A 24,312-nucleotide genomic window follows, 5' to 3' on the forward strand; every position below is an offset into this window, starting at 1 on the left:
ACACACACACACACACAACAAACACACACAGGAAAGTCATGCAGGGTTCTCATATATCCCACAATGTCACCCTGAGGTGCTCTGAGTGATTGGAGATAGAGCGGGTTTCATAAATATCTGAAACTCTAGAATTTGACAAACCTGTTGGATGCTTGCAGGACACTGTACAATTGACAGTGTGTGTGTGTGTGTGTGTGTGTGTGTGTGTGTGTGTGTGTGTGTGTGTGTGTGTGTGTGTGTGTGTGTGTGAAGGGCGTTTATGTATAAATGCAAACACAAAGTGACTGAAGTATGTATGTTTGCTAATGAAGGGAAATCTGCACCAGTGTGAAAGTGTGAGAACAAAAAGCAGTAGAGAGCAGCGGAGATAGGGAGTGTGTTGATGGTCACGATGCAGTCCAATCACATCTCCATAAAGCTATCTTTATGCTGAGAGAACCCCGCCCCCCCCCCAACAAACACACACACACTGGAGGCATCCTTCTTTTTTTAAATGCTCAGGATACATGATTTATAAAGGATTGAATAATGTAACTCCAAAGAAACCAATGTGCATCCGTTTCTCTTTGTACAAAATGAAACAAATCCAGGGAGAAGGAGAAGCTATGTGTCCCCCCCCCCCCCCAAAAAAAAAAAAAAAAAAAAAACTGCATTTATGGTTTCTGCAAGTCATGCAGAGTTTTACTTTTAGATCGGCCTGGTATCAAATGAATTTCCTCCCTTTGCGCCAAGGGCATTTGGGAAAGTAATTCACTTAGTCAGTTCTTCCATGACTCCAAAGATAAAAACTAAAGCAGAGCTGCCATTGACACTGAGCATTTTCTCATTTGATCAGATTTGTCTTTGAACTCCTATGATTTATTTATATATTTGTGTATAATTGTGAGGTAAAACTGTCTATAATGGGGAGCCTGTTGTATTTTTAGCATATTTTAGGATGAAAAGTACTTCAGAGTAAAGCTTCTGTGATGAGTGCTCTTCATAAAACGTACCTAAGCTCTGAAACACTTCACAAAACTTGAGTAAAAGCATCAATAGAACATGATACTCACTCCCATAGGGGTTGGCTGAGCGTCCATACAGATGACTGTAGGCATCGTCTGTCATCCCATCGTACGGCTCTTCTTCAAACTCCTCGTCCTCATTCTGGTAGGAAGTAGGGCTGTCAGTGGTCGGCAGGCTGGACGCTCCAGGACTTGACCTTTCAACTCCTCCTGCTCCAGCCCCTCCCCCACTGGCCCCTTGGAGGTGGTAAGGAGGGACGCCAGGGATTGTGGTCCCACCTGCTGTCGTGTAGAAGAGAGAGCTCGCCCTGGCAAGGCGGCTCCCCAGCTCTGAAGACGAGATCTTGCCGTGCATCGACGGTACTGTCAGGGGCGTCGGGTCCCCACTTTCTAGTTTGATCTTCCGCTGCGGCATTAGAAGGGATGGAGACCAACCCGGGGTCCCCAAAAGAGCCGCCACAGCTAGTCCGTTCCCGTTATTACAAGGACTCTGCGGCTCAGATCCCGTCTCCTCTAAGGAGCCCGCTGTCTGTGAGTCACAGTGCGGGGAGTTCGCCTTGAACATTAGGTCCATGCCTCGTTCAACTATATGCTGAATCTGGAGGTAGCCAGCTGTGTACATCACTACCAGCTGTTCACTAGCTGCCATTGTTAGCTTCCCTGTGTAGCAGAAAGTGAGGATCTGCTCAAAGCAAGCAGGTGTGACGGAGGAGGGCAGCTCAAACTGGGTCTTGGTGGAACTGCTGAAGAGGTCGCGAAAGTAGAGGCTGCTGGCAGCCAAAACGGCCCGGTGGGCTTTGAAGGCTTGGCCTGGATGGTAGAAATAACCGAGAAGAGAAGAATGTTGAGAATGATCTTTCAAGATTCTACCAAAGTAAAACGTCCAGATTTAAGGATAACAAACCTTTAACGAGGATGGAGACATCGCAGTAGTGTCCCAGCAAGCGCTGCTCATTCAGGGAGCCCAGAACTGTGGCTCCGAAGTTCGGGATCTCCACATGGAGCAGCTGGGACATGTTGGCTGCCGAGGTAGAGGAAGATGGGGTTTCAGATATTTACTGCAGACTCCACCGCTGAGAGAGGCATCTGTTTGAAAAAAGACCAAAAAAAACCCCATAAAAAAAAGTGTTGAGAACACGTTGAAGTGGAGGAATGGAGCGACAAAAGAAGGAGCGAATCAAGAAAGATGTGTGAAAGATGAAAAGACATGCCACTGGGAGGCAGAGAGGTGAGAAGGTAGAAACTGAGAGGATCTTGATGAAGAGGAAGAAAAAAAAAAAGCACGGAGGAAAGAGTTGAGACCAAGTGAGAAAACGAATTGAGGGAGAAGTGAGAGGTGTGTGAAAGAGAGATGGATTTGCGGCGATAGTGGGTGAGAGAAGGAGAGGCAGGAGAGAGAAAGGAGGAGTCAAGTCAGTCCACAAAGACAGAAAAGAAAAAAAAGAAGAACACAATGGCGTTCCTACTGTAAATGTGAATATTGTGAAATAACCTTAAGGCTACGTTGTTTTCATGACTTCAATTCCAAAACGCTTGGACTCATTCCATGCATCACACACTTAACGCATCAACAACACTCCTCCTGCAGCTGGACCTGAAAGGCCGCCTTGGCAACAACTTTTCATCAACCATGTTTTTTTCATGTCACAGTTTAAAGATGCTCCTTAAATTTCGCTAACTCTGCACCTTATTTTTTTCTTTCTTTCTTTTTTTAAAGTCTGCATTTGGGTTCTTTCTAAACTCTGGCGAGGAAAAAAAAATTGCTCATGTCAAACACACAATTAAAAAATCCTCAAGTAACATTCTCCAGGCTTGTACCTTGGTCCTTTTTTTTTTTTTTTACCCCCTCAACCTTGTATCAATGTTTTTTTTTTCCCCCCACCAACCAAAACACACGCGCACACACACACATATGTGCGCACTAGTTTCATTATTAAGCAATGCTGCAGAACAGTTTCCAGGAATACAAACTGAAAAAATGTCACCGCCTCTCTGACACACAAACACACACACACACTCGATGTCTCTCTTACACTCTCCCACTTCATGCAGACAGACGTGCACTCTGGGTTACTTACATAAAAAGTGCACACACACACACACACACACACACACACACACACACACACACACACACACAAGATATACAGTACAGGCTGCATAGTGAATTAGCTGTGTACTCTCACCTACAGAAACCTTCTCACACACATGCACACATGCAGAAATAAAAGCTGTTATCCCAGACAGTTCTGACCTGTGTGATCCAGTCTTCTGGATAAAACACACCATTGAGCCTTTGCACAAACACACACACCCCGAGCAGCAGCAGTAGAAGCAGCAGCAGCAGTCGGGACCAGGACGGAGGAGATGGAAGGAAAAGGACTGATACACTCCGTCTGGACGACTCTCTCTCTCTCTCTCTCTCTCTCTCTCTCTTAAAGTGTCTCAAAGATGATTCTTCTTCCTCTTCTGCCTGACTTTTCTTCTCCTTCTATCCTCCTCTATCTCTAAATCCTCCAAAGCCCCATTCTCTCTGCTCCCTGTCTGCTCCAGCTCTGCCTCCCTGTCATTATCTCTCTCTCTCTCTCTCTCTCTCTCTCTGTGTTTCTCACCCCCCTCTCTCTCTCGTTCTCTCTCTCTCTATTCTCCAAGGGTTGAATTCAACAAGTGCCGCTGCCGGGGGAGAGAGAGAGAGAGAGAGAGAGAGAGAGAGAGAGAGAGAGAGAGAGAGAGAGAGAGAGAGAAAGAATGGGGGTGAGAGAGAAAGAAAAGCAGAGCAGAGCGAATCAATGATGAAAGGAGTGGGAGGCTCAGCGTGTGCATGTGTCTGCGCGCGTGTGTCTGATCAATGCAGTATCTATACGTCGCAGGGAGTGGGAGGGAGAGAAAAACACAGGCTACAGTTACAGACGGAGACAGAGACTGGGCAGAGCTAGAGAGAGAGAGCGAGAGAGAGAGAGAGAGAGAGAGAGAGAGAGAGGGAGCTGAGGAGGGAGGGGAGGGGAGACAGAGAGAAAGTCATCTGAGGACAGTACGAGTAGAGAAAGACAATTAGGTTGAAGCAACTTCTGCCACTTTGCCCCCGGACACAGATGCCTATATGGTCTCTCAGAAAGTGGAGGAGAGTGAGTCAGACAAAAGGGAAACAAGAATGAGCTTACAGAGGTCACAGAGACGCCATTTTATTAATTAATTAGACAGCGAGTAGTGAAACTTTTGGATTCCCTGTTTGACGCAAGTCTGGACAGAATGCGTCACGTCTCTGTAAAGCAAAATGCAGTAATCCTCTAATCCTTCGAATGAAAGTTAAAAAAAAAAAAGATTAAAAATGTGATTTCAAGGTATTTCCCATTTTCTTACAATCTGTGGAAGACAACAGATGAAGAAAAAAAAAAAGGAGGTTTGACTTTACCAAAAACTGTTGTGTATTTTCTCTGAATCATGCAAAGATCTCTCCCTGCCAAACACCTACACACACACACACACACACACACACACACACACACACACACACACGCAGAAAAGTTGTGTCTTCACGCAACACTATGTTGCATTTCTACATGAATTGATAAGTTAAATGATTAATTTGCGCCTCCCCTGTGGCGCCTGAAGCTTATTCAGGTGACATTTCAACGTTTCTTTTTTTTTTGTTTAATGGTGTTACTTTTTTTCTTTTCTTTTCTTTTTTATAATTCCGAGCAGCACGTGGACTGCCTCCCCTAAATGTAGCTTGATGTGGATAAGGGAGGACAGGAGGCAGATGTCACAAAATATGACAGGGAAAGGAAGATAAAAGACAGAGAAGGGGATCACTTCCAGAAAGAAGTGTGTGGGAGGAGGAGAACGCAGAATGGTTGTGACATGAGTAAGTGCTTTTTTTTTTTTTTTTTTACAGTATGTGTGCAAATGTGTAATTCCTGCATGTCGGAGAAGAAGCAAACACTTCTGACCTCTGACAGAGAGAAAGTTTTTTTTTTAAAACAAACAGTCAGTTTAAAAGCTGCTGCACATCAGTTTAGTAACAGATTTGGTCCCTTGAAAGTATCCAGACACAACGTGCTTTATTTTTCTTGAGAAAAAAAAAAAAAAAAAAAAACCTAAAGTGGAGAAAGTTGTGCTAAACCGAGCAAACTTTTACTCTTCAGTCACAGCGGAAATATGAAAGGGAGGATATCACAAAGCGCTGAATACTGTGAGTCAGACTCTGGTTTAGAAAGCTTTTTTTTTTTTTGCTCCAGCAGGGCGATATCTGCACGGCACATATAGGCACACATGAGTGAGCACACACAAAAAAAAAAAAGCACAGTGAGACGCAGGAGAGACTAAATCCGCACACACACACACACGCACACACTAATGCAAACAGACATATACACACTCCCCCTGGCAGGTAATCTCGCTGTGCACACTCAGCAATACACACTCTGTTTGTTTGTCTGTCTGAGCCTCTGTGAACCGGACAGACCGCTCGTCTGTCGGTCACTCCATGTGCGTGTCAGTCATTGTGACTATTGTGTCCTTACATCGCCTCCTGCTCCTCTCCCCCCCCCCCCCTTCTCTCCTTCCCGCCCTGCATACCACATACCCACTGTCTCTCTGCCAATTAATGCACACAGGGCTGCATTGCAGTGAGGTTGGCGCGTGCCACGGCAGCTAGCACAGTACAGAGTCTACAGACATGCATGTACGTGCCAGCCGGGCAGAGCGAGAGGGGAGGAGGAGGAGGAGGAGGAGGACGAGGACGAGGAGGTAGGGGAGGAGGGGGGAGGAGAGAAAGAGCAAAGGAGAGTGAACGGGGAATATGTTGAGTCAGGCAGACAGGACGGCGGTGTGCCACTCTGCACATATACAGAGGAGGAGAAGAAGAGCGGCATGTTCGTGTAGAGGTATGCACGGATGAACACGAGACGAATATGCTTGTACATTATGAGGTGAAATGCACAAGCACACGCATTGACACACATAAAGAAGCGAACATGTGCATGCAAACTCAAGCTCGGAAATTGCAGCCTCCTCCCGCCTGCATTAAATATAGACTTTGCACGTCCCTGATAAAAGAATATAAGACATGAACTCTGCCAACTTGTTTGCCTAACGGGTGATTAAATGTGTGTGTGTGTGTGTGTGTGTGTGTGTGTTTGCATTGCCATGTCAAAGTTTCCTGCATACCAAGGCGTGTTTCTTATAATCATCGTTATATAGCAGGCTGTGACTTTTGGCACCCTATGTAAAGCATGTGAGTATTTGTGTGTGTGTGTGTGTGTGTGTGTGTGTGTGTTGAGAGATTTGAATACTGTTCTGATTGTTGTCTGCCTTGTTGGGAGTGTGTTACATTCATTTTAATCAAGGACTCATACCTACGCACAGTGTTATTAACTGTAGCAGCAGGTCCAGGCATATTTGAATAATACGAAAAAATGAGACGATTCGCCAGATGGCACACACACACACACACACACACACACACGCATGCAAGAACACACACATGCACAGACACAAACACAGACTTAATGACCAGTTATACTGTAGCTACCTTGCGGATGACAATAGGGTAACATTCAAACATAAAACCACACAAGTCATACACACTCGTGATTCATGTGTTTGCCTTTGAGTAGTTTATGAAACAGTTCAAGCAAGTTCACATCCTGAAGTTTAGTTGGGGGAACTTTTATATAAGATGTGGACAGAGACGCACATAAATCAAACAAAGCCGAACATATAAAGATAAACTGAGGGAGGATTCGTCGCTGTTTCAGTTTGAGTGAAGCACCGAAGGAAAGGAAAAGAACATTTCAGGAGAGAGATCAAAAGAACGAGCGTCCTTCCCCTCCTCCTTACCGTCCCTCTCTATACCATCTCAATATGAACAGTCGCCTCGTTATAAATATTCAGATCCTGCAGTTGTTCTCATGTCTAAAGTGTACCAGACAACAGATTCTATCCACGTTGAGACGGCAACGCTCCCTGGCAACAGTTCTACCAATCGGGACCGAGCGGAGCGGGTGTCTGCCTGAGTCTGTCTGAGGATCATTATGGGATGTCGAGAGAGAGAGAGAGAGAGAGAGAGAGGGGGGGAGAGAGAGGCTGCTTATCATTGCTTGTAATGCAACATCATTCTCTGTGTATAGACACCGCTGGGTGAAGTTGTCTGGATCAAAATCATCTTTTCTTTTCTTTTTCTTTTTTTTTTTTTTCCTCCAAATCTTCCAATGATTCACATTGTTACGTAACGAACAGACAACTCTGAAATGTTTTGTTGTGGGCTGAATATTGTCTGGTATCTTTCCACTTGTATTCACTCATTATGCACTGATAATGTAACTCTTAGTTTGACTAAAGGAGGAGGAGGAGGAGGAAGGGGGATATCAGGTTAAACTGATGGCTGTCTGCAGAAATATGAATATGACAATGTGGATCTTTTGGGGATGTAGGAAATAACCTGCATCATGAAAACTCGTCACAGTCATTTAGATAACATCAAATTTCCAGCATTCTCCTTTTCATTATTCTTCAGTATTAATACAGTATTCAGACTGGGAATGTTCTGGACTTTTGGACTGGACTGTGTCACCTGTTTGGGAATTTAATCTTTCAAAATGTCTATAGATGATGATTGCACTCTCTGTGTGAGTGTAGCATGGCACTGCATGGTAACCTCATGACAGGATGTAAAGGCTGGGTGGGCGGATGGATAGGTGGGTCAACGCAGACATGAGCTAGACAAAGACGAGCACTGTGCTTAATGTATGAAAGAACATACGAGTTAGATAGAACAAGGAGTCGGAGACGGTGGATCTTGTGACTTGTTTGTGCTTTGTACGTGACCCAATTACGTACGTGAATCCCTTTATCAGGCAGTACAATGGAGACGCTGAAAATGAATCCATACAAAGAATAAAGTGGTACACTGTTAACTCAATAATCCTTATGGAGTATCATTATTAAAAAATACTCCTTCATTTCGTAAGCAGCCGTTTTTGAAAAGTGAGCTTGCCCTTCTGTGGCGGCTGTTGTCCCCGCTTGTCTGCATCTGTTTGGAGCGTTGAGCTCAACAAAACAGGATGAGCAACAATGGCAAAAAGCTTTAAAGACGAGCTGATGGACCGAGTCTAGAATCATCCGTATCTGTGCGATGGGTCAATGCCACCGCGCAGAGACAAACATGGCGGTGAAATGAGCCAACAACAGATGCAATCAACAAGTCCACGTGGAAATCTGTTCAACTAAATGGTCCTGGACTGTAACATCCGTGCACAGAGGAAACCGTTCTGTGAGACGTAATGTGGGATTAGTGTCAGTCGCCTGATTCCAATGTTATGATTAATTATTGATGTCACAGTTATATTAGCTCTGACCTCCGAATCAACTTTATACAATAGTAACCCTCCTCGACGGTCGCCATGTCTGTTGATTGCATACCGCACGTCAGCTAGCTGCTAGCAGCCTGCGCTTGCTAGCAGCCTGCGCTTGCTAGTGTGCCCTCTAGAGGTATCCTCCAGTAACGCGCGTTACATGGCCAGCCGGTTTGTTTACACTGGAGTTTAAAAAAACATGTTTTTCTCCGGCCTTTCTTGATTTTTCCAGGTAACAGGGATGGCAGCCGTTGTAAATATGATTATATGTTACTCAGAGAGTTAATATTGTTGGATTTGCAACAGATTTAATTTATTATTATTTTTTTTTAATTAAAGGAGACCTGTCATATTACTGTATTATATTTAACATCTACTGTAATGGTGGTCACCATCAATTTCCCCTTAAACCAAACAGTGAAAGGCTGAATTTTCATTTTTAAGCAACTCTGACTGGGCATAAAAGTCACATTTGGTTTCACTGTGTTTGGCGACTTTATCAAACACACACTGGTGACAGCAAAGCCCCTCCTCATACGTGAGGGCCACCCGTCAGTTCAGCTTTTATTCGTGGTGATGTGCGTGAGAGAAAAGCAGACAGAGGGAAAGACAGGAAGAGCATGTAAGTGTGCGTGAGCATTTGTGAATATGTGTGTGTGTGTGTGTGTGTGTGTGTGTGAGTGATTCTCCTCAGGCAAAGGCATTGCTAATGATCTCCAAGTGGCTGTGGGAGGTAAACAAACAAACAAACAAACAAACAGAAGCAGCGGCTACTACATCACACCAAACTGCAGTGACTAGGACATCGGGATGGCTGCAAACACGCAAACATATCATCCCACGTACCCTCGAGCATAAATGATGACTTCTGGGCAAACAGTTGAGAGTTAAAGAGATAGAGGCAGAGCACGGCGACAAATTGAAAGGCACACGAGGTGAGATTAAAAAAAGCAGTCGAGGAAGAGAGGAGATAGACAAACAAAAAGAGAGAGTAGAGAGAGAGGGTGTGTGTGTGTGTGTGTGTGTGTGTGTGTGTGTGTGTGTGAAAGATGCAAAAAGAAAAGAACAAGAGAGAAGTTGACAAAGTGCAGTCATGTGGAGAAGAACAGAAAAATTAAGTGCAATGATAGTGAACGGTTTAAGAGAAATTCTTGATGTGGAAATAAAAAGTGGGAGCCAAGACCGCAACGTTTCTAAGAGGCTGGGGAAGACAAAGGAAATGAAATACAGAGGTTAAACAGAGCTGATAGGATGAGTCGATCTCATTTAAAAACTTAATCACAATGAGAAATAACTTTCTATTATCTGTCGTTTTAACTCAAACAGCCACATTTTGTGTCTGCTTTTCAGAGACGAGCCAAATGAAATCAACAAACTGACACTTTGTTCTAATCCAAAGAGATTCCACCTCCACATTGCTGACTCCAAAATGTCAGCGCCGCCAAAGAGGCTTCCCAAACCGCCATATTTCTAGAGAACAATAATCCCGCTATACGATACAGAGAAATGGGAAAAGTCTGCGGTGAACACAAAAACATGTATAAGGGGAGCGAAAGCAGGATTTAGGTACTACTAGCCCGATTTTGCAGAACCAAAGGGGGCCTGCGTGTCCTTCCAGTTTGTGGCAACACACAAGTATGACGTGAGAGCGGCAAGGAAACTCAGGACCACGACTCACGCAACACTGAGATATTTTGAACCAACACTGACACAAGACTGAAAAATCCCTCGACTTCGAGCTTAAAGGGAAGCTACGTATGCAGCGCGGGAGGAGAAGGAGGGAAGAGAGAGTCCACCACAACGAGAAATGGATCAGGAGCAGGGGCGCTCCTCGTGTCTATCAGGGCCCTAGGCACACATTCTTTGGGGGCCCCTCCAACCAGCGTCCAATATTATTTTCACAGCAACAATGCATGCGACAATTAGCAGGGCATTAAAGGAAGTACTGTGAGATGGGGCCCCATTAGGGAGGTTTCCTATTGTCATTGCGATATATGCACATTTTGAGGCAATGCTGGGGTTTAAATTTGAGAGCCGTTGGGGGGCCACCTACTGGCCTGGGGCCTCAAGCAGTTGCCTGTTGCGCCTCTGATGAGGAGTCAGCAGTTCAATGAACGTATGCATGTTTGTATGTCAAGCCGCAGTGCTTTCATGTGTGCACAAGCATACAGTTTACAAGCTAGCAACATGACTGCCATGTGATGTCTTTTTTTTTGTCCTACAAATAAATCCTCTACATTTGCATTGACTTGCAGCTGCCATGTGACTGGTGGGTGTCCAAAATATAACACAGAGCTGTATATTTTCCATGCGCTTGAGGGCCTTAATTTCATGCTGGCGCGCACTGATCTTCTGTTAAGAAAGTATCAGTTTCGGTAGGCTTGAGTAGAGTTTTGCTTCTTGTGAGTGTTTCGTGATTTCTAAGGATTTCATACGATGACATTACTTGAAAAGAGATCATTGATTCAGGCCCGGTTAAAGTGTCATTTTTACTCCTGCACTGACTCTTTAAATGCTGTTTAATTGAGACGTTGAAAGAAAAAAAGGGGGGAGGGTCGAGCAATTTCTCTGATCAAGTCTTCTTTAAAGGAGGACTAATTGCAAGGCTGTGGCCCCAAAAACCACATGAATTAAAAGGTATGAATCAAAAAGAAAAGATACTACAATCCTAGAATTCCCTAATGCTATAAAGTCGGTTTCAAGATGGACGATACCTTTTCTGAAAACATGTCAGATACCTAGACTTCAGTATTTACTGTGTAACCCTGTGACACCAGTGCAATACACAAATATACACAGCATGGGTACACAAATATTTGTATTTGTTTCCAGTTTCAGATAAAAGCATTAACCGGGAGACTCTCTGATACCTGATAGCATATTTTAGGCAGGACCTGAGGCTAATACTGAACAATCATGCATGTTAGTTTAGTGGTCCAGGTATTATATGTGGATATTTTCCCTGTCAGAGGTGGCATTAATATTGTGACATCACAAAGGGAAGTCACCCCCTCCCCCAGGTGTGTGACTCTCCCACAGCCAGGTGTTTGCTGTTTATTGGATATGGTCCAAGAAAGCCCAAGCCCTACCAGAGAGGGGCGTGGCCAGACACAGTTTGCATTTAAAGCTACAGACACAGAAACAGCCTGTTCTGAGCAAGGCTGAAATAGAGGGTTTATAGGCAAAATACAGGATCAGAGTGGATTTTTATAAAGAAAACAAAATTGCTTTGGGGAGTTCTGAGATGTATTTAAACTTGTAGAAAAGAAGGATACTATGTGACCTTTAATACATTTTAAGAAACCTAGTTTAGACACCATTAGGTCTAGGTTGGGTGGGGATCAGGAGACTTTTTTTTTTTTTTTAACCTCCTCCAGTAGGGCATGACAGACTACTTCTCTAAACATATGACACTCCATCTCCAGAAAAGTGAAACATAAACTCCCCTTGGCATCTCTGTGGATGTGTTATACTGTCTCCTTGTGACTCTGCTTTGACAGAGACATTAGTTTTCACTCTGGGGAAGCTTTTGTGTCATCTTTAATGTGCTTCGTCCCCTCCAAACTGTGTTTTGAGCCAAGGTAAGGAGTGCTCTGGTTTAAGAGGCTGAAGGTACTTATACCTGCTTTTGGAGCAGGTTTATAATTTATTCTCTCGAGTACATTTACAAAGCTGGAGTGTCAATGCTGTGCTAGCACTTCTAGCCACAAAACAGTTCTTATGCTGTGACACACTGAGTTTGTGGAGACGCCTGAACGGTTTTTCCAAACCCTTAAAACTTCATTGAAATCTTCCTTGACTTGTCTATCATCAGAGGAAACCGGGACCATGACATGCATGGCTTCTCTGAGTGTAGCAACAGGACTAACATTGGGTTGATTTCACATTCACATCATTTGAACACTTGTTCCAACTTCAAGCATGATGTGATTTTCGAGGTGCATGAGACAATACAACATGGCGGAAATGGAGATGAACCTTCTGAAATTACAGCATGGTGATCCAGCATGCACATACACGACCAGAGAAAAGGTGTTTACCATACTGAATATCTCCTCTGTGCTTTTGTTTTCTGGTTGCTGGGCATCTTGGTCCTAATATGTTTCTTAGTCATCCAGGTCAAACCCATTTGGTATTTTAGACTTATCAACTGGGTATGTTTGGTATATATTTAAACAATTGGGGAATTCCTCGTTCAAATCTCAAACCATTCGAGTTTCATAATGATGGGAACAAATACATTTTTAAATTTGAATGTATACAGTTAAAGACTTTGTTGAGCTGTTAAAAAAACACACTAAATATGATAGGATACTGTATGTGCTGAAATATTTAAATATTAAAATAAACTGTGGTTAATAAACAACTAGTAAAATATTCAAGATAACTCTCAGTGTCTGTTCCTATCTGCTGCAATGTTTTACACAGTACTTGTGTTTGCAACATGTCAAATATATCCAACATGCATTTCTTTAACCACTACATTGGCACCAAGTAAAATATAAAAGCCCAACAGGTTACATGTTAAGTGAGACATAATGGTATATGTTACAATTTGACCTTTTTATTGTGGTTATTTCAAACATTTGCGGCATTTTTATTGTGAATTCTTCACAATATCTTCACCAAGACACATAGAAAACATAGCTAGCTCTGTTTGAAAGAGGTACCAGTTCTTATAGTTAGAGTGGTTGAAGCATAGCTCCATAAATATTTTTACAGGTCCTTGCCTTTTCTGATTTATGCTGAAAATAAAGAAACTTTGCACTAGATTTAGAAAGCTCTCTGTCAAGGCCTTTATTTATCTTCCATGTCAGAATGTATTTGGATATACTGTATGTTTCTCATCATGTCAAATTTTATTCCAATTTGCATGAGTTGAATAACATGACAAGGGTCTATAGATTTTTCCCAAGACATGTTGCAACACAATTTCAATGAAAAGCTCTATAGGGCGTCCACGTGTCTAAGCAATGTGAGGAGCCATTCATCCAAGAACAATTCATAGAATAACAGCTGCAACACAAGTGCCAATCAAACGGGGGTCATGCAAGGTGAGAGGAATTTTACAAAAACACAGAAAAAGAGGTTGTACTCCGACAGGATTGACGCACTTTTAAGTGTCAAGAAAGCGTTTAATTCCTCCAAAGCTAAACTGCAGTTTTTTCCCCTCGTGTGGATAACTTGGTGATTTTTTTTAGAGAACAAATACTTGACTGACAGACTGCATGTTTAAATTTCCAGTGCATGTATCAACAGCAGTGAGTGACAGGAAGAGGGTGGCACAGAAGAGGACGGAGGGTAGAGATATGGAGAGAATACACATGCCAGTTTGATCGCGGCACGCTGTCGTTTCTGAGCTGAATGCTCTGCAGTGACACATGCGTGACATCAGAGAGAGAGCAGCCCAACACGACCGCCAGAGGAGCCCGGTGCAATGCAAAAAAAAAAAAAAAAAAAAAAATGAGGACACATCTTTCAGCATCACTGCCCCACTGTCTACAGACAGGCATGCACAAACACACACCCACACAAAGACATACAGAGAGAGAGGGATGGGGGGGGGCAGTGCCCACATCGACTGATTGCCCCATGTACATTTTTCAATTGGAGCAGACAGAACGCTTTAATTCATTCTCATGCATGGGGAAGAAAACACAGAAGGGGAACGAAACGCTGTTTGATATCATGATCATGGTAGGTGAATCAAACGGATATCTCATGACATGCAGCAAAGATTTCCCATGATTGCAATCATAATGTTGTCTTGTGTTATAAAAGTATCATAAGAGACGGTTTGTTCAAGTGCTCTGGAATACACATTTATTTTGAGTGCACACTCCCCTCCCCTGACTTGACTCCCACCCACACGCACTTTACTGTGACCTAAGAATCTTCCAGTCAGCACCACACTAAGCTAGCATACGTGTGCTCAAATAACATGTCACCTTGGTTAACCTCGACACACTGGTTAAACACTGCAAGAAATCCCAGCTGACCTATGCTAACATAGGTTGTTTATTACTTTCTAAAGCCAGAACTGAGTAAACAGCGTGAAAATGGGCCGCACCCTCTCAGAGCAGAAACGTCCCATGCATTTTTTCCATACACAGCGTACATATAGATCTGGGTCGGCCGGTTGAGCAGGAATGAAATGTAATGTAATTTTAAAAACATGTGGCATGTCCATAAAAGAAGAAACACACATAGGTATAAAACCGGAACCCTTTAGGCAGAGCCCTCAATAGTGTTTCCAAGAACTAGAAAGTGGAAATCCTCATTTGACTTTAAGCTTGAAGTTACATCATTGTGTACAAAAGTATCATTGTAAGACTTTCTCTATGAGATACCGTTTAAAAAAAACAAACATCATTACTAATGATCGGACAGTGTGGACTAATGGAGCCTCAACCTTTGAAAGGAATTTGTTTTTTCACCCCAGAGCAAAAAATATCTTAAAGCCCAACATGTGGGCAGCGGCCCCCTTGTGGGTCATGGCAGTACTGCAAGTGGGCATCGATTGAGTAAATTACAACAAATTTAAAATGTGTATATTTCAATTAACTAACTTAACATCCTTAGTTTAGTTGACCTCGGCATTGAATCACTTTGACAGATTATTACTGTCTATGAAGGCAGAATGTGTTAATATACTTGAAGAGTCGTGTGATTGGAGGTTTGGGTGAGTTCAAGACTGTGGGCCACATGGCACTCTTAAGTTTGGTCATGGCTGTGTTAAAGCATACTTCTAAATTTTGGGATACACATGAATATCCTTTCAGCCCGAAACAATGGATGGTACATAAAATATTTGGTATATGCAATGCTACACATGTAAGCCATTAAGCTTAGCATTAAAATAATAAACCTTCTAAAGAGGAAAATAATAAACAAACCATTTGGATACCTCCTGCACATGTGTATGGTTTATACAGAGCTACCACCATTAGCCAGTTTGCTTATCTTAGCATGAAGAATACAAACGAAACAAAAGAACAATAAAAACCGCCAACCCACATGTTTAAGCAAGTTAGCCAATAGCTTAGCATTACGATCATCAAACAACATCATTTAGAAAAAAAATCATTTAGCACTTTTAAACTCAATATTTAGGACAACATGTCCCTGAGGAATTTGCTAGAGGGGCCTTTTTGTTTAAGGCAGCCAAACAGTTTTTTTCAGTTGTAAAGTTGGGATATTTAATATGGACCTCTATGGGGAACAACTCATTTACTGAAGCCGGGCTCTAGTGGCTAATGTAGGAACTGCGAGTACAATTTTTTTTTTTACTACATGCACAAGCTTTCAGACCTGGAAATTGCAACATGATGAAAGCAGGGTTCAATTTATAATTCTTCATATTTTAAGAAAACGCATACAAATAAGCACATTTACCAAAGTGAGCCCTTCTCAATTAATGACTTAAAAAAGTAACAAAATAATGTTTCGGGATTATTCAGATAATTGTTGTGAAAACCCATGAAGCAACTTACATACTGTATATGGAAATATAATACAAGACCTAGAATTGTAAAAGGAACATTTTTCAGGGTTTGAGGAAGGCTCCACACACAATGGTAATTAAATCATCAGGTATGTAATGCTGCGATTTAGCCATAATTGCTAACGTGTGTAAGCCGTTGAAAGGGTTGAGGGGGGGCTGTGTAGAAAATACCCTCCGTCTAAGATTCCTGTCTTTTTCCACTGGCCCCCACCAGCATTCTGCCACGCTGCCAGGACATGAAGAGCACATACAGGACGGGCCATCGCCACAGAGGAGGGGTCAACCGATTTCCTTGCCTTACAGGCACTAATTATCACTTTTTGTTTACTGGCAGGAGTCTTGAAAGTGGCTTCAAGTTTGCAGCAATTTAATTATGTACAGCTCACAGCTAAAGAGCATGGAAAATTGAGGTGGGCTGCAAGAATAAATGCCATCCACACTGCTCTCTCTCTCTCTCTCTCTGTATTTCTGAGTGAACGTGTATGTCTCTGCATGATTCTGTGGAGTTTATTTATGTGATGTGAATGCATGTGCGTGTTTCTGCATGTCTGCGTGCGTCACCCCCCACCCCCCCCGAATTATAGGTTTGACTTTCACAGTAAATCTAATGTCCCCTTGCTGAAGCTCTAAAGGATCTGAATAGATTGTTCTAAGACCTATCCAGGCTTTTCTCTTCTCTTCAGTAACAATGAAGGCTTTGAAGAAGAACACAGGGAGTTCAAAAAAAAAGTTGATCTAAGCTAACACATTTTTCTCTGGCGATATCTCAGCTAATGGCAGTGACCTTGTGGTTGTGATCCCTGTCGTCCAAAAAAAAAAAAGGGAGTTTAGGAAAGGTTCCCAGAAGTGGAAATTAGGTACCAGGTAATACGAAGAAATACTGAGTATAGACAGAAATTCTCCTGATGAAATAAGCTCTCAGTAAGCCCTCATAACCTTCATGAATGTTTAATGTGTCAATGCAAGAGACACCATCAAAATCACTTCCACTATGAAGTATTACAGTGCCAAATCTAATTTTCCATCCCTTTTGAAAATACGATCATATGACATGAGAAACACATCCTCGTCATACTTCTTTGCACTCTTTAGTTCTCTGCTGCAGCTACGTGCTCCTTTTCATGCTGAAAATACTTGGAACAACCAAATGTGCACAGGCTCCCTTTCTTTTCTTTTTCTCTACTCGAGCACAAATGCAAAGACATACACAATTTCTCTCACTCACTCAAACACACACACACAAACACGCACAAAGACACACATACACAGGCACGACATTCATGCCATGTGATCTTGCTAGGCATTATGCCAACGGCCAAACATGTCACTTACCAGAAATCTCTGAGACAGAGCGAGAGAGAGAGAGAGCGAGAGAGAGAGTGAGAGAGTGAGTGAGTGACAGAGAGAGAGTGAGAGAGAGAGAGAGAGTGAAAGAGAGAGAGAGATTCTGCAAATTTGCCAGTTTGTGAGAGCTCCTTGTCAAGTGTAAGTACAGTACATACGCAGGGAAAGTGAAATGTAGCTGCTACAGTTATCTGCAATGCACTGTGGTGTGGGGGCTGATTCTGAGAAGAAAAAAAAAATAAGAGAAACACGTGATCTAATGTGGAATTGTTCGGAGGAACATGCCATGTTTACTGTTCATTGTCTAAATTCTTGGAAGGCTTCCTGAAAATCACGTAGCGAGCCAAAGCAGCCCAAATCAGTTACATTTCAAGGTTCATAATGGCTTTCGCTGATCCTCTCTACCTCTTATTTGCTCCCTCATTATTTTTTCCAAGTTTCTGGATTTCGGCTTAGACATACCTTAATGGTACCTGTGAGTTTGTGCAAAGAAAAGAGCTGAAAATAATGTGTTTTTACTCGTAGCCTGAGCAAAATTGACATGGCTGAATTATAATCTCTGCGTGATCCACAAACCAGTGGGGGAGTGAGAAATTAATTCTAGGGGTGCAAACATAAGCAGAAAAACCCACACACTCTCTTGAAATCTGTGATTTTCCTCGATTGAGCAAACGCTAGTAATGTATTAAAAGAAAAAAAAAACCCTATTCCGACAGCATTAGCAATTAACTAAGCAGTGAATTCGAGGAAACATTCAAATCCTCTTTTGTAGCTTTGGCAATCACTCTTACGCCATAAATATGTGGCATGCAAGACAGTTTGGTTGCAAACTAATAACGTCATTCTGGAGAGAAATGCAAATCTTCTGGTCATGTGTTTGCCAGTGAGGTCTGACAAGTACATATAAAAAAATCATACCTTACAACTGAGCAGCTGATGACTCGTTTTGGTTTAAATCTCCCGCTGTGAATCCAAATGTCATTTTTGCTGTGGTTGAGAGAATATGTGCCTCCAACTATCCACTTGCGTGTCAAAAGTCGAGAAACGACTCGACGATGGACATCAAATTCATGTCAGATTTCAAGAAATGAACGGGCCGTTACTACTCTCTTCTTCTCAGAAGAATCCACATATTAGAAAGAGAACCAGCAATCTTACTTTCCTTTTAGCTACTGTGGCACCTTAAATATTCTTAATAATACAATAATGCAAAAATACAAGAGGAACAACACAATGAGACGTTTGTATAGCAGCAAAAAAGAAAGAAAGAAAGAAAGAAAGAAAGAAGAGAAATTCAATGCAGACCTGGAAATGATTGGATTTAATTTTCATTGTTGCCACTTCAAGTAAAAAAAAAAAATCACCTTGACACCTACACAAGAAACTTCTGTGTGCTGGTGTGCAGACGGATTAATCCAGACTGAATGCAGACAGAATAAGAATTAGCTTGAACTGTGATATACAATCTACTTTTTTTCTTTCTTTCTTTTTTTTTTTTTAAAGCTGTGGCCTTATGTGAGGTTTGGATGGAAGCATAAACTCAGTTGTAAAACTGTTGTAAAATGTAGTCTGAACATATTTCCTTACTGTTTGATCTGCTCTGTTAGCAGCCGGCCTACACGCCAGAACACATCAGCAGCAGCTTTTTTTTTTTTCCTTCTTTCTAATCCGTCAGGGTTTAACTAGAACAGACTCTGACCTACTGTATGTAGAAAACACAGACTCAATGTATGAGACTATATGACTGGTGCCATGTATCACATAGCAGCAATGAGTCATCACTGTCTTAGGAGAGGAAAATCATATACACGTAAACACATTCCCCACATGAGTATACACGCATATAGAGCATTAGGCATGGATACCCTCACGCAGTGCAAATAGGGACAGGAGTCTCCAGGTTTGAATGCAATATAGTTCAATAAATGTCTAATTCAATACATTACTGAAGGAAGGTAGTTTGTCTGTATCAATCAGGCGCACTTCTGCTGCAAATATTGGCGAAGGACTTTCAATTATAAATAAAGTTTGGTTGGACAAATATTTTTGAAAAAGAAGGGATTGCAGTTTCATTAGGAAATGTAATGTAGTGTGTTTCAGAAAATATCTTAACAAAGACAGAAAAATAGGGACAAAAGTCCTCAAGTTTCAAAAGGATTTTGATTCAACTGATGCTTGAATGAAGGACGGGAATGTTTATGTGGATATAAGGGGAAGTTTATGTCGCAAATTGTGAGAAAAGGATTTTTGAAAATAAGTTTTGTTGAATGTTTTCTCAAAGGAAGGCCAACATGGAAAAAGTGTTTGAGTGTTATATTGAGTCGGTTCGATAAATGTCTCGGGTTGGTGGGGGGGGTTTCTTCATCAGTTAGGTGAAGTTTTACTCAGCAAAGGAGAGGTGGGGGGGGAATCTTCCCGATTTGAATGAGGTTTTGTTCAGAGAATGTCCTACAACGGTAAATAGACACACAAATCTTCCACCCTTGAACGGTGTTGTCTTGGTTAAGGAAGGGGATTTTCAGTAAGGTTCAGTTTTACTCAGCAACTAGGAACAAACCTCTTCAAGATTTGAATGACGTTTGTTTCAGTGAATGCTCTGATTATGAAAGGGAATTTTTTTTTTTTTCATTGTTGAGGTGAAGTTCCCTCAGAAACAATGGTCATAAGTTAATGAGACATTTTAAATGTAGTTAATAAAAGGCTTTGAGAGAGTAAAAGCAAATAGAGACAAAAGTCATGATTTGAGCTTGGTTCAATAAATGTCTTAATAAAAATGAAGGGTCCGACCGATATGAGGTGTTTGGAGCTGATATGATACAGCTGATGGTATTAGGCAGAGAAAAATTACAACAAACACGCATCGACTGATATCTTTCCTAGCTCTATTTTCCATCTTCACAGATAGATGTACGCACATATGTCAGATTATTTTTTCAGTTGAACAAAAGCTTTTCTAGCCAGTATAACAGAGGAAACAAAACTTCAATTTAATAAACTTAATTATATCTGTAAATATCAGAAAGAAAATAAGCTGATAGCAATAGTCACATGATATGCTAATATCGACCGATATCATCGGCCAGCCGATTAATAAGTCGGACCCTAATAAAGGAACATCATGTTGATGTTGCACAGAAGTATTTAAGTTTTAAGGGGTTTTGTTCAGTAAATATTTTAAGTAGTAAATAAAGAGGGACCAAAGTCTTCCAGATTTGAATGTAGGTTAGTTCAGTGAATTTCTCCTAAGAAGGGCAAATTAGGTCAAAGGTATTTAAGTGTTCATGAAGTTATTCATGATATTAAAGGGACGGGATTTCTCATCAGTGAGGTGTAGTTTGTCCCGCCAAACTGAGACAAAAGTCTTAAATTTATGAATAAAGTTTGGTTCAATCAACAAACGGGAGGAACTTCTTAACATTCAGAACAGAGTTTGGTTCTGTTAATGTCCAAATAATGACAGAGATTGTTTTTACATCAGGATCACTTTTACTCTTCAAACAGGAATGAGTAATAAGATTTAATAAATCTGGAGCATGTTTTATCACTCTTTTATCTCTGAATATATCTGTGATTTATATTGTTGTAGCATGACATTTTTCCTTTCTATTTTGTAGCCTTTCTTTCTAACATCAACTTTTCTGAAGGTAAAAGGCTCCAAGAAGAGATGAAGCCAGACCCTCAATGAGAAAAAGAATCTCACGCCCTCCTTATTTTCTCCCCCTTTCACCCGCTTCTGTCAGTACCCGCCTCGGTTATATATGAACCCGTGTTGTCATTCTCTCTCCTTGACACTCCCCGCTCGCACACAGCCCCGGGCCCCCTTGTGGAATGCTGTATAGTGCGTGAGGCCTATGGAGGAAGGGCATCCCGGGACACAGCCAGAGCACACACACACACACACACACACACACATGCTAACACACTCAGTACAGACCGGTACAGACAACACGAGAAACACACACACACACGGACAAATACAGCTGTTGAGAGCTATCACAACCCTTTGGCAGGCGTCCAAGTCAAAGATGAGTGGTGTTGGAGGGTTTAGAGAGAAAGAGAAAAAAAAGTCCCACATTTTCCATGTATGTTGTGTTTAAGTCTGAAGATAGAAACTTGGCAGTGAAAACAAACACTACCCGGAACTGATTTCCCCGTACTGGTGAGGCTGGGCGAGTTTGTGTGTGTGTGTGTGTGTGTGTGTGTGTGTGTGTGTGTGTGGGGGGGGGGGATCGTAAACCACCTCGATACAAGCTGTCTTTGTGTAGCCTTGGGGCTTGCGGGTACACCTACTGTATGCTACATTCTGATTTAAGTCTCCAAAAGGGAAGTTCAGTACATCTTGTGATCCCCGTGGTGATTTTGTTTTTCTATTTTTAAAGGGAGAAGCAAAACCATATGGGCACTAAAAAAACTCTGAAGTGGGAATCAATGCTGTAAAATGATAAAGGAAGCTGTGAACTTTAACCTACACTTCTATAATGACTCATGTGATGCTATGAGGCCGACACGAAGGTGTCACTTTAACACCTGGAAGAGACTACAACAAATGTTGGATTGTCACAATACCAGAATTTTAGATTTCAAAACAATAATAGTAAAATTCAAACTATAATGAAACCTCTTTTCGATACCGTGGGAACAAAAATAAAACTCTTAAGACATCCAATACTTGGTCATTTCTCATTTTAATAAATGAGAACTACAAGCAAACTCTTGCCACTCTGGTCTAAATTGTTCAAATCCATTGCGGTTCAGAAATATTGACAGTACACTCTTACGACTGAAGATTCGCAGTTGTTGTGAATTTGTGGGATTTTTTTTGTCGTAGTCATCTTGAGAAGAAAAAAAAACGTTTGACAGTGGCTAAGAGTGAGAGCATGAAGAGAGGGAAGGAAAGTGACAGGAAATGAAGAAAATTGCCACAAGCTACATGCCGGCTAGCCACACACTGCACCCATGTACACACAGGAGAAGGGGGGGGGGGGGGGGTCAGATGGTTCCTGCAGGGTTCAGGTGAGGTAAACAGGAGCCACAGCTTATAAAAGTTACATTACTGTAGGTAACAGTGAAAGAGTATCAATGAAACTTCTTTTTTAAACACAAACTTGATTCAATTAATCCACGTTAACCATGTTGACTCTCCCCACAGACTTCACTATGTTGAAGCATTCTTTTAACGTCATACTGAGCCATTATTTCAAGACAAAAACACAATTACAAACACCTTTTTAAACTTGATAGAGCAAACAAAATGAAAAAAAAAAGTTTTTTTTTCAGTTTCAGTGCAGTAAAAGCAACGGTAACCCCTGCAACTTCAGAAGACTCGTGTGCAATATTTTTTCAAGCAACATTGCAACATATAAAAAGCATTACAATGGATGCATTGTGGGTGGCGATTTTTCTTGTACTTTATAATGACGCAAGACTTACAATACCACCGTGCCTCTTTCTTCATTCTTACAGTTAAAGCCAGTGACAACGGTGTTTTCTCAGGTTTCATGTTTAAAAGTAGGATCTTAACAAGTCTGTTTTGGGTTGTAAAAGAAATATATATATATATTTTTAGAAATATCACCGGTCTGATGGATTATTTTAAGAGGCGCGTGGCGCGTGCGCTAAGCTACCCACCATCCTTCGCATGAAATCTTCTCATTTCGTGATAATGCCTGATTAAAGTTTCAAAGAGTCTCTAAGTTTAGAAGATAGAAGAAATAACTCTAAGGCTGTAATGTCACAGTGAAAGTGCGCGGCTTCCTATTTTAGCTGTAAATGGATTTGAAGCGAGGAGAGTATCCTAATGCATGGTAAAAATCCTATGCGTCATACAATCCAGCCACTGTAAACATCGAAGAAGAAAAAAACAGAGAGGGGGGTTTCAAATATTTACCCGATATGTCGCTGGTCCATAAACTGCTTCTGTCAGCTGGCGCAGATGTGGCAGTGCTTTCTCTTCGGATAACCTACAAAGTTTGCGGGGTGTACCCTAAAAGAAGAAGAAGAAGAAGAAGCAGGCCCGGTTTCCCCCTCTCGTCCGCTGGCTCACTCTCTACTCTATCACTCCTCTTCGTCCCCCCATCTCTCTCTATCCCACTCTCTCTTTCTCTCTCTGCCCGCTTCTGTCTGTCCCTGTGCAGGAAGTGAACGCCGCTCACATGAACAGTATACGGACTGTAAGCAGCCTGACATCATGCACCGCTCCGTAAAGACTTCTTTTTAAAGACACAGACATTTTTTTTGGCAGGACCCCGCCAGGTTACTGTAGGTACACTGTCCTGCTGCAGCCCTGCGCCGCGCGTGCAGCACTATGCGCTCGTGCGCCTTTACGGAAACATGAACCCGGTGCACTCACACGCTTAAAGGTGCAGACTACTGTAACTGTAGGCGCAACAAACAATCAGGAGTTAGCCCGCTGCTACCAATAGAGTGTGAATTCTCGGGAAGGACATCACATGGGGGCCACATTTGGAGCTGCACACACACATAAAAACGCCGGGGGGGAGCCCTTTCGTGCTCCTGAAGCACATTTACATGTGTGGTTACCTCACGTGTCCTCCTGTGATGACAGCTCAGGCTACATGGTGCGCATGTGTGCTGCTCTGCTGAATTATAAGCGCCAACTCCTGGCGGTGTGACCTCAAGTCAACTTTTCTGTACTGCAGCAGGCGTACATCACTGAGTGCCACGGCCCACTAAATCACTGCCACTGTAGCCATACTGCACAATGGGAGTCTGCCCCCCCCCCCCCTTCACATCTTACATGAGCAATAAAGATCAAATTTGAATATATTTTATTACTGAGTATTCCACTCTTACTCCATGATTCATCACTCTTCCTTCATATCCATATCAGGTTAACACCCACTATTTATTGACATTCTTTTAGCTCATAGTCATAGTCATAATACTGTATAGCCCGTGTTTAAAAAAGGTTTAAAGAGCCTTTCGTAATAGAAAATCTAAACAAATACATTAAATAGCCAAGGTAAAGATTATTATGTGAATTTGTCCCTCAGAGAAGTTATTGTATTATTTTTAAAATTATCATGGTTGTTTTTTCAATGTTGACAAAAAACAGATACGCATTTTATTTTAGTGCCTTCCTGCT

General features: G+C 42.0%; 1 protein-coding gene across 5 annotated transcripts in view; it reads right to left on the reverse strand.

Moving 5' to 3' along the window:
- nacc2 (NACC family member 2) overlaps positions 1-23,571 on the reverse strand; it is a 32,658-nt gene extending 9,087 nt beyond the window's left edge. The window contains exons 1-3 of one of the 5 annotated variants that reach the window (XM_079364338.1): positions 23,095-23,571; positions 1,909-2,090; positions 1,053-1,814 (exon numbers count right to left, since the gene is read on the reverse strand). In XM_079364338.1, the coding sequence (XP_079220464.1) occupies positions 1,053-1,814; positions 1,909-2,020 (874 nt within the window). In that variant the 5' untranslated portion in view covers positions 2,021-2,090; positions 23,095-23,571. Of the gene's footprint in view, positions 1-1,052; positions 1,815-1,908; positions 2,091-3,258; positions 3,701-17,195; positions 17,605-23,094 lie in introns of those variants that run through there. The other 4 variants (XM_079364341.1, XM_079364340.1, XM_079364339.1 and 1 more) reach the window with 4 other exon arrangements.
- Positions 23,572-24,312: the final 741 nt, after the last annotated feature.

The sequence above is a fragment of the Symphodus melops genome (assembly GCF_947650265.1).
Source record: "Symphodus melops genome assembly, chromosome: 16".
NCBI lineage: Eukaryota > Metazoa > Chordata > Actinopteri > Labriformes > Labridae > Symphodus > Symphodus melops.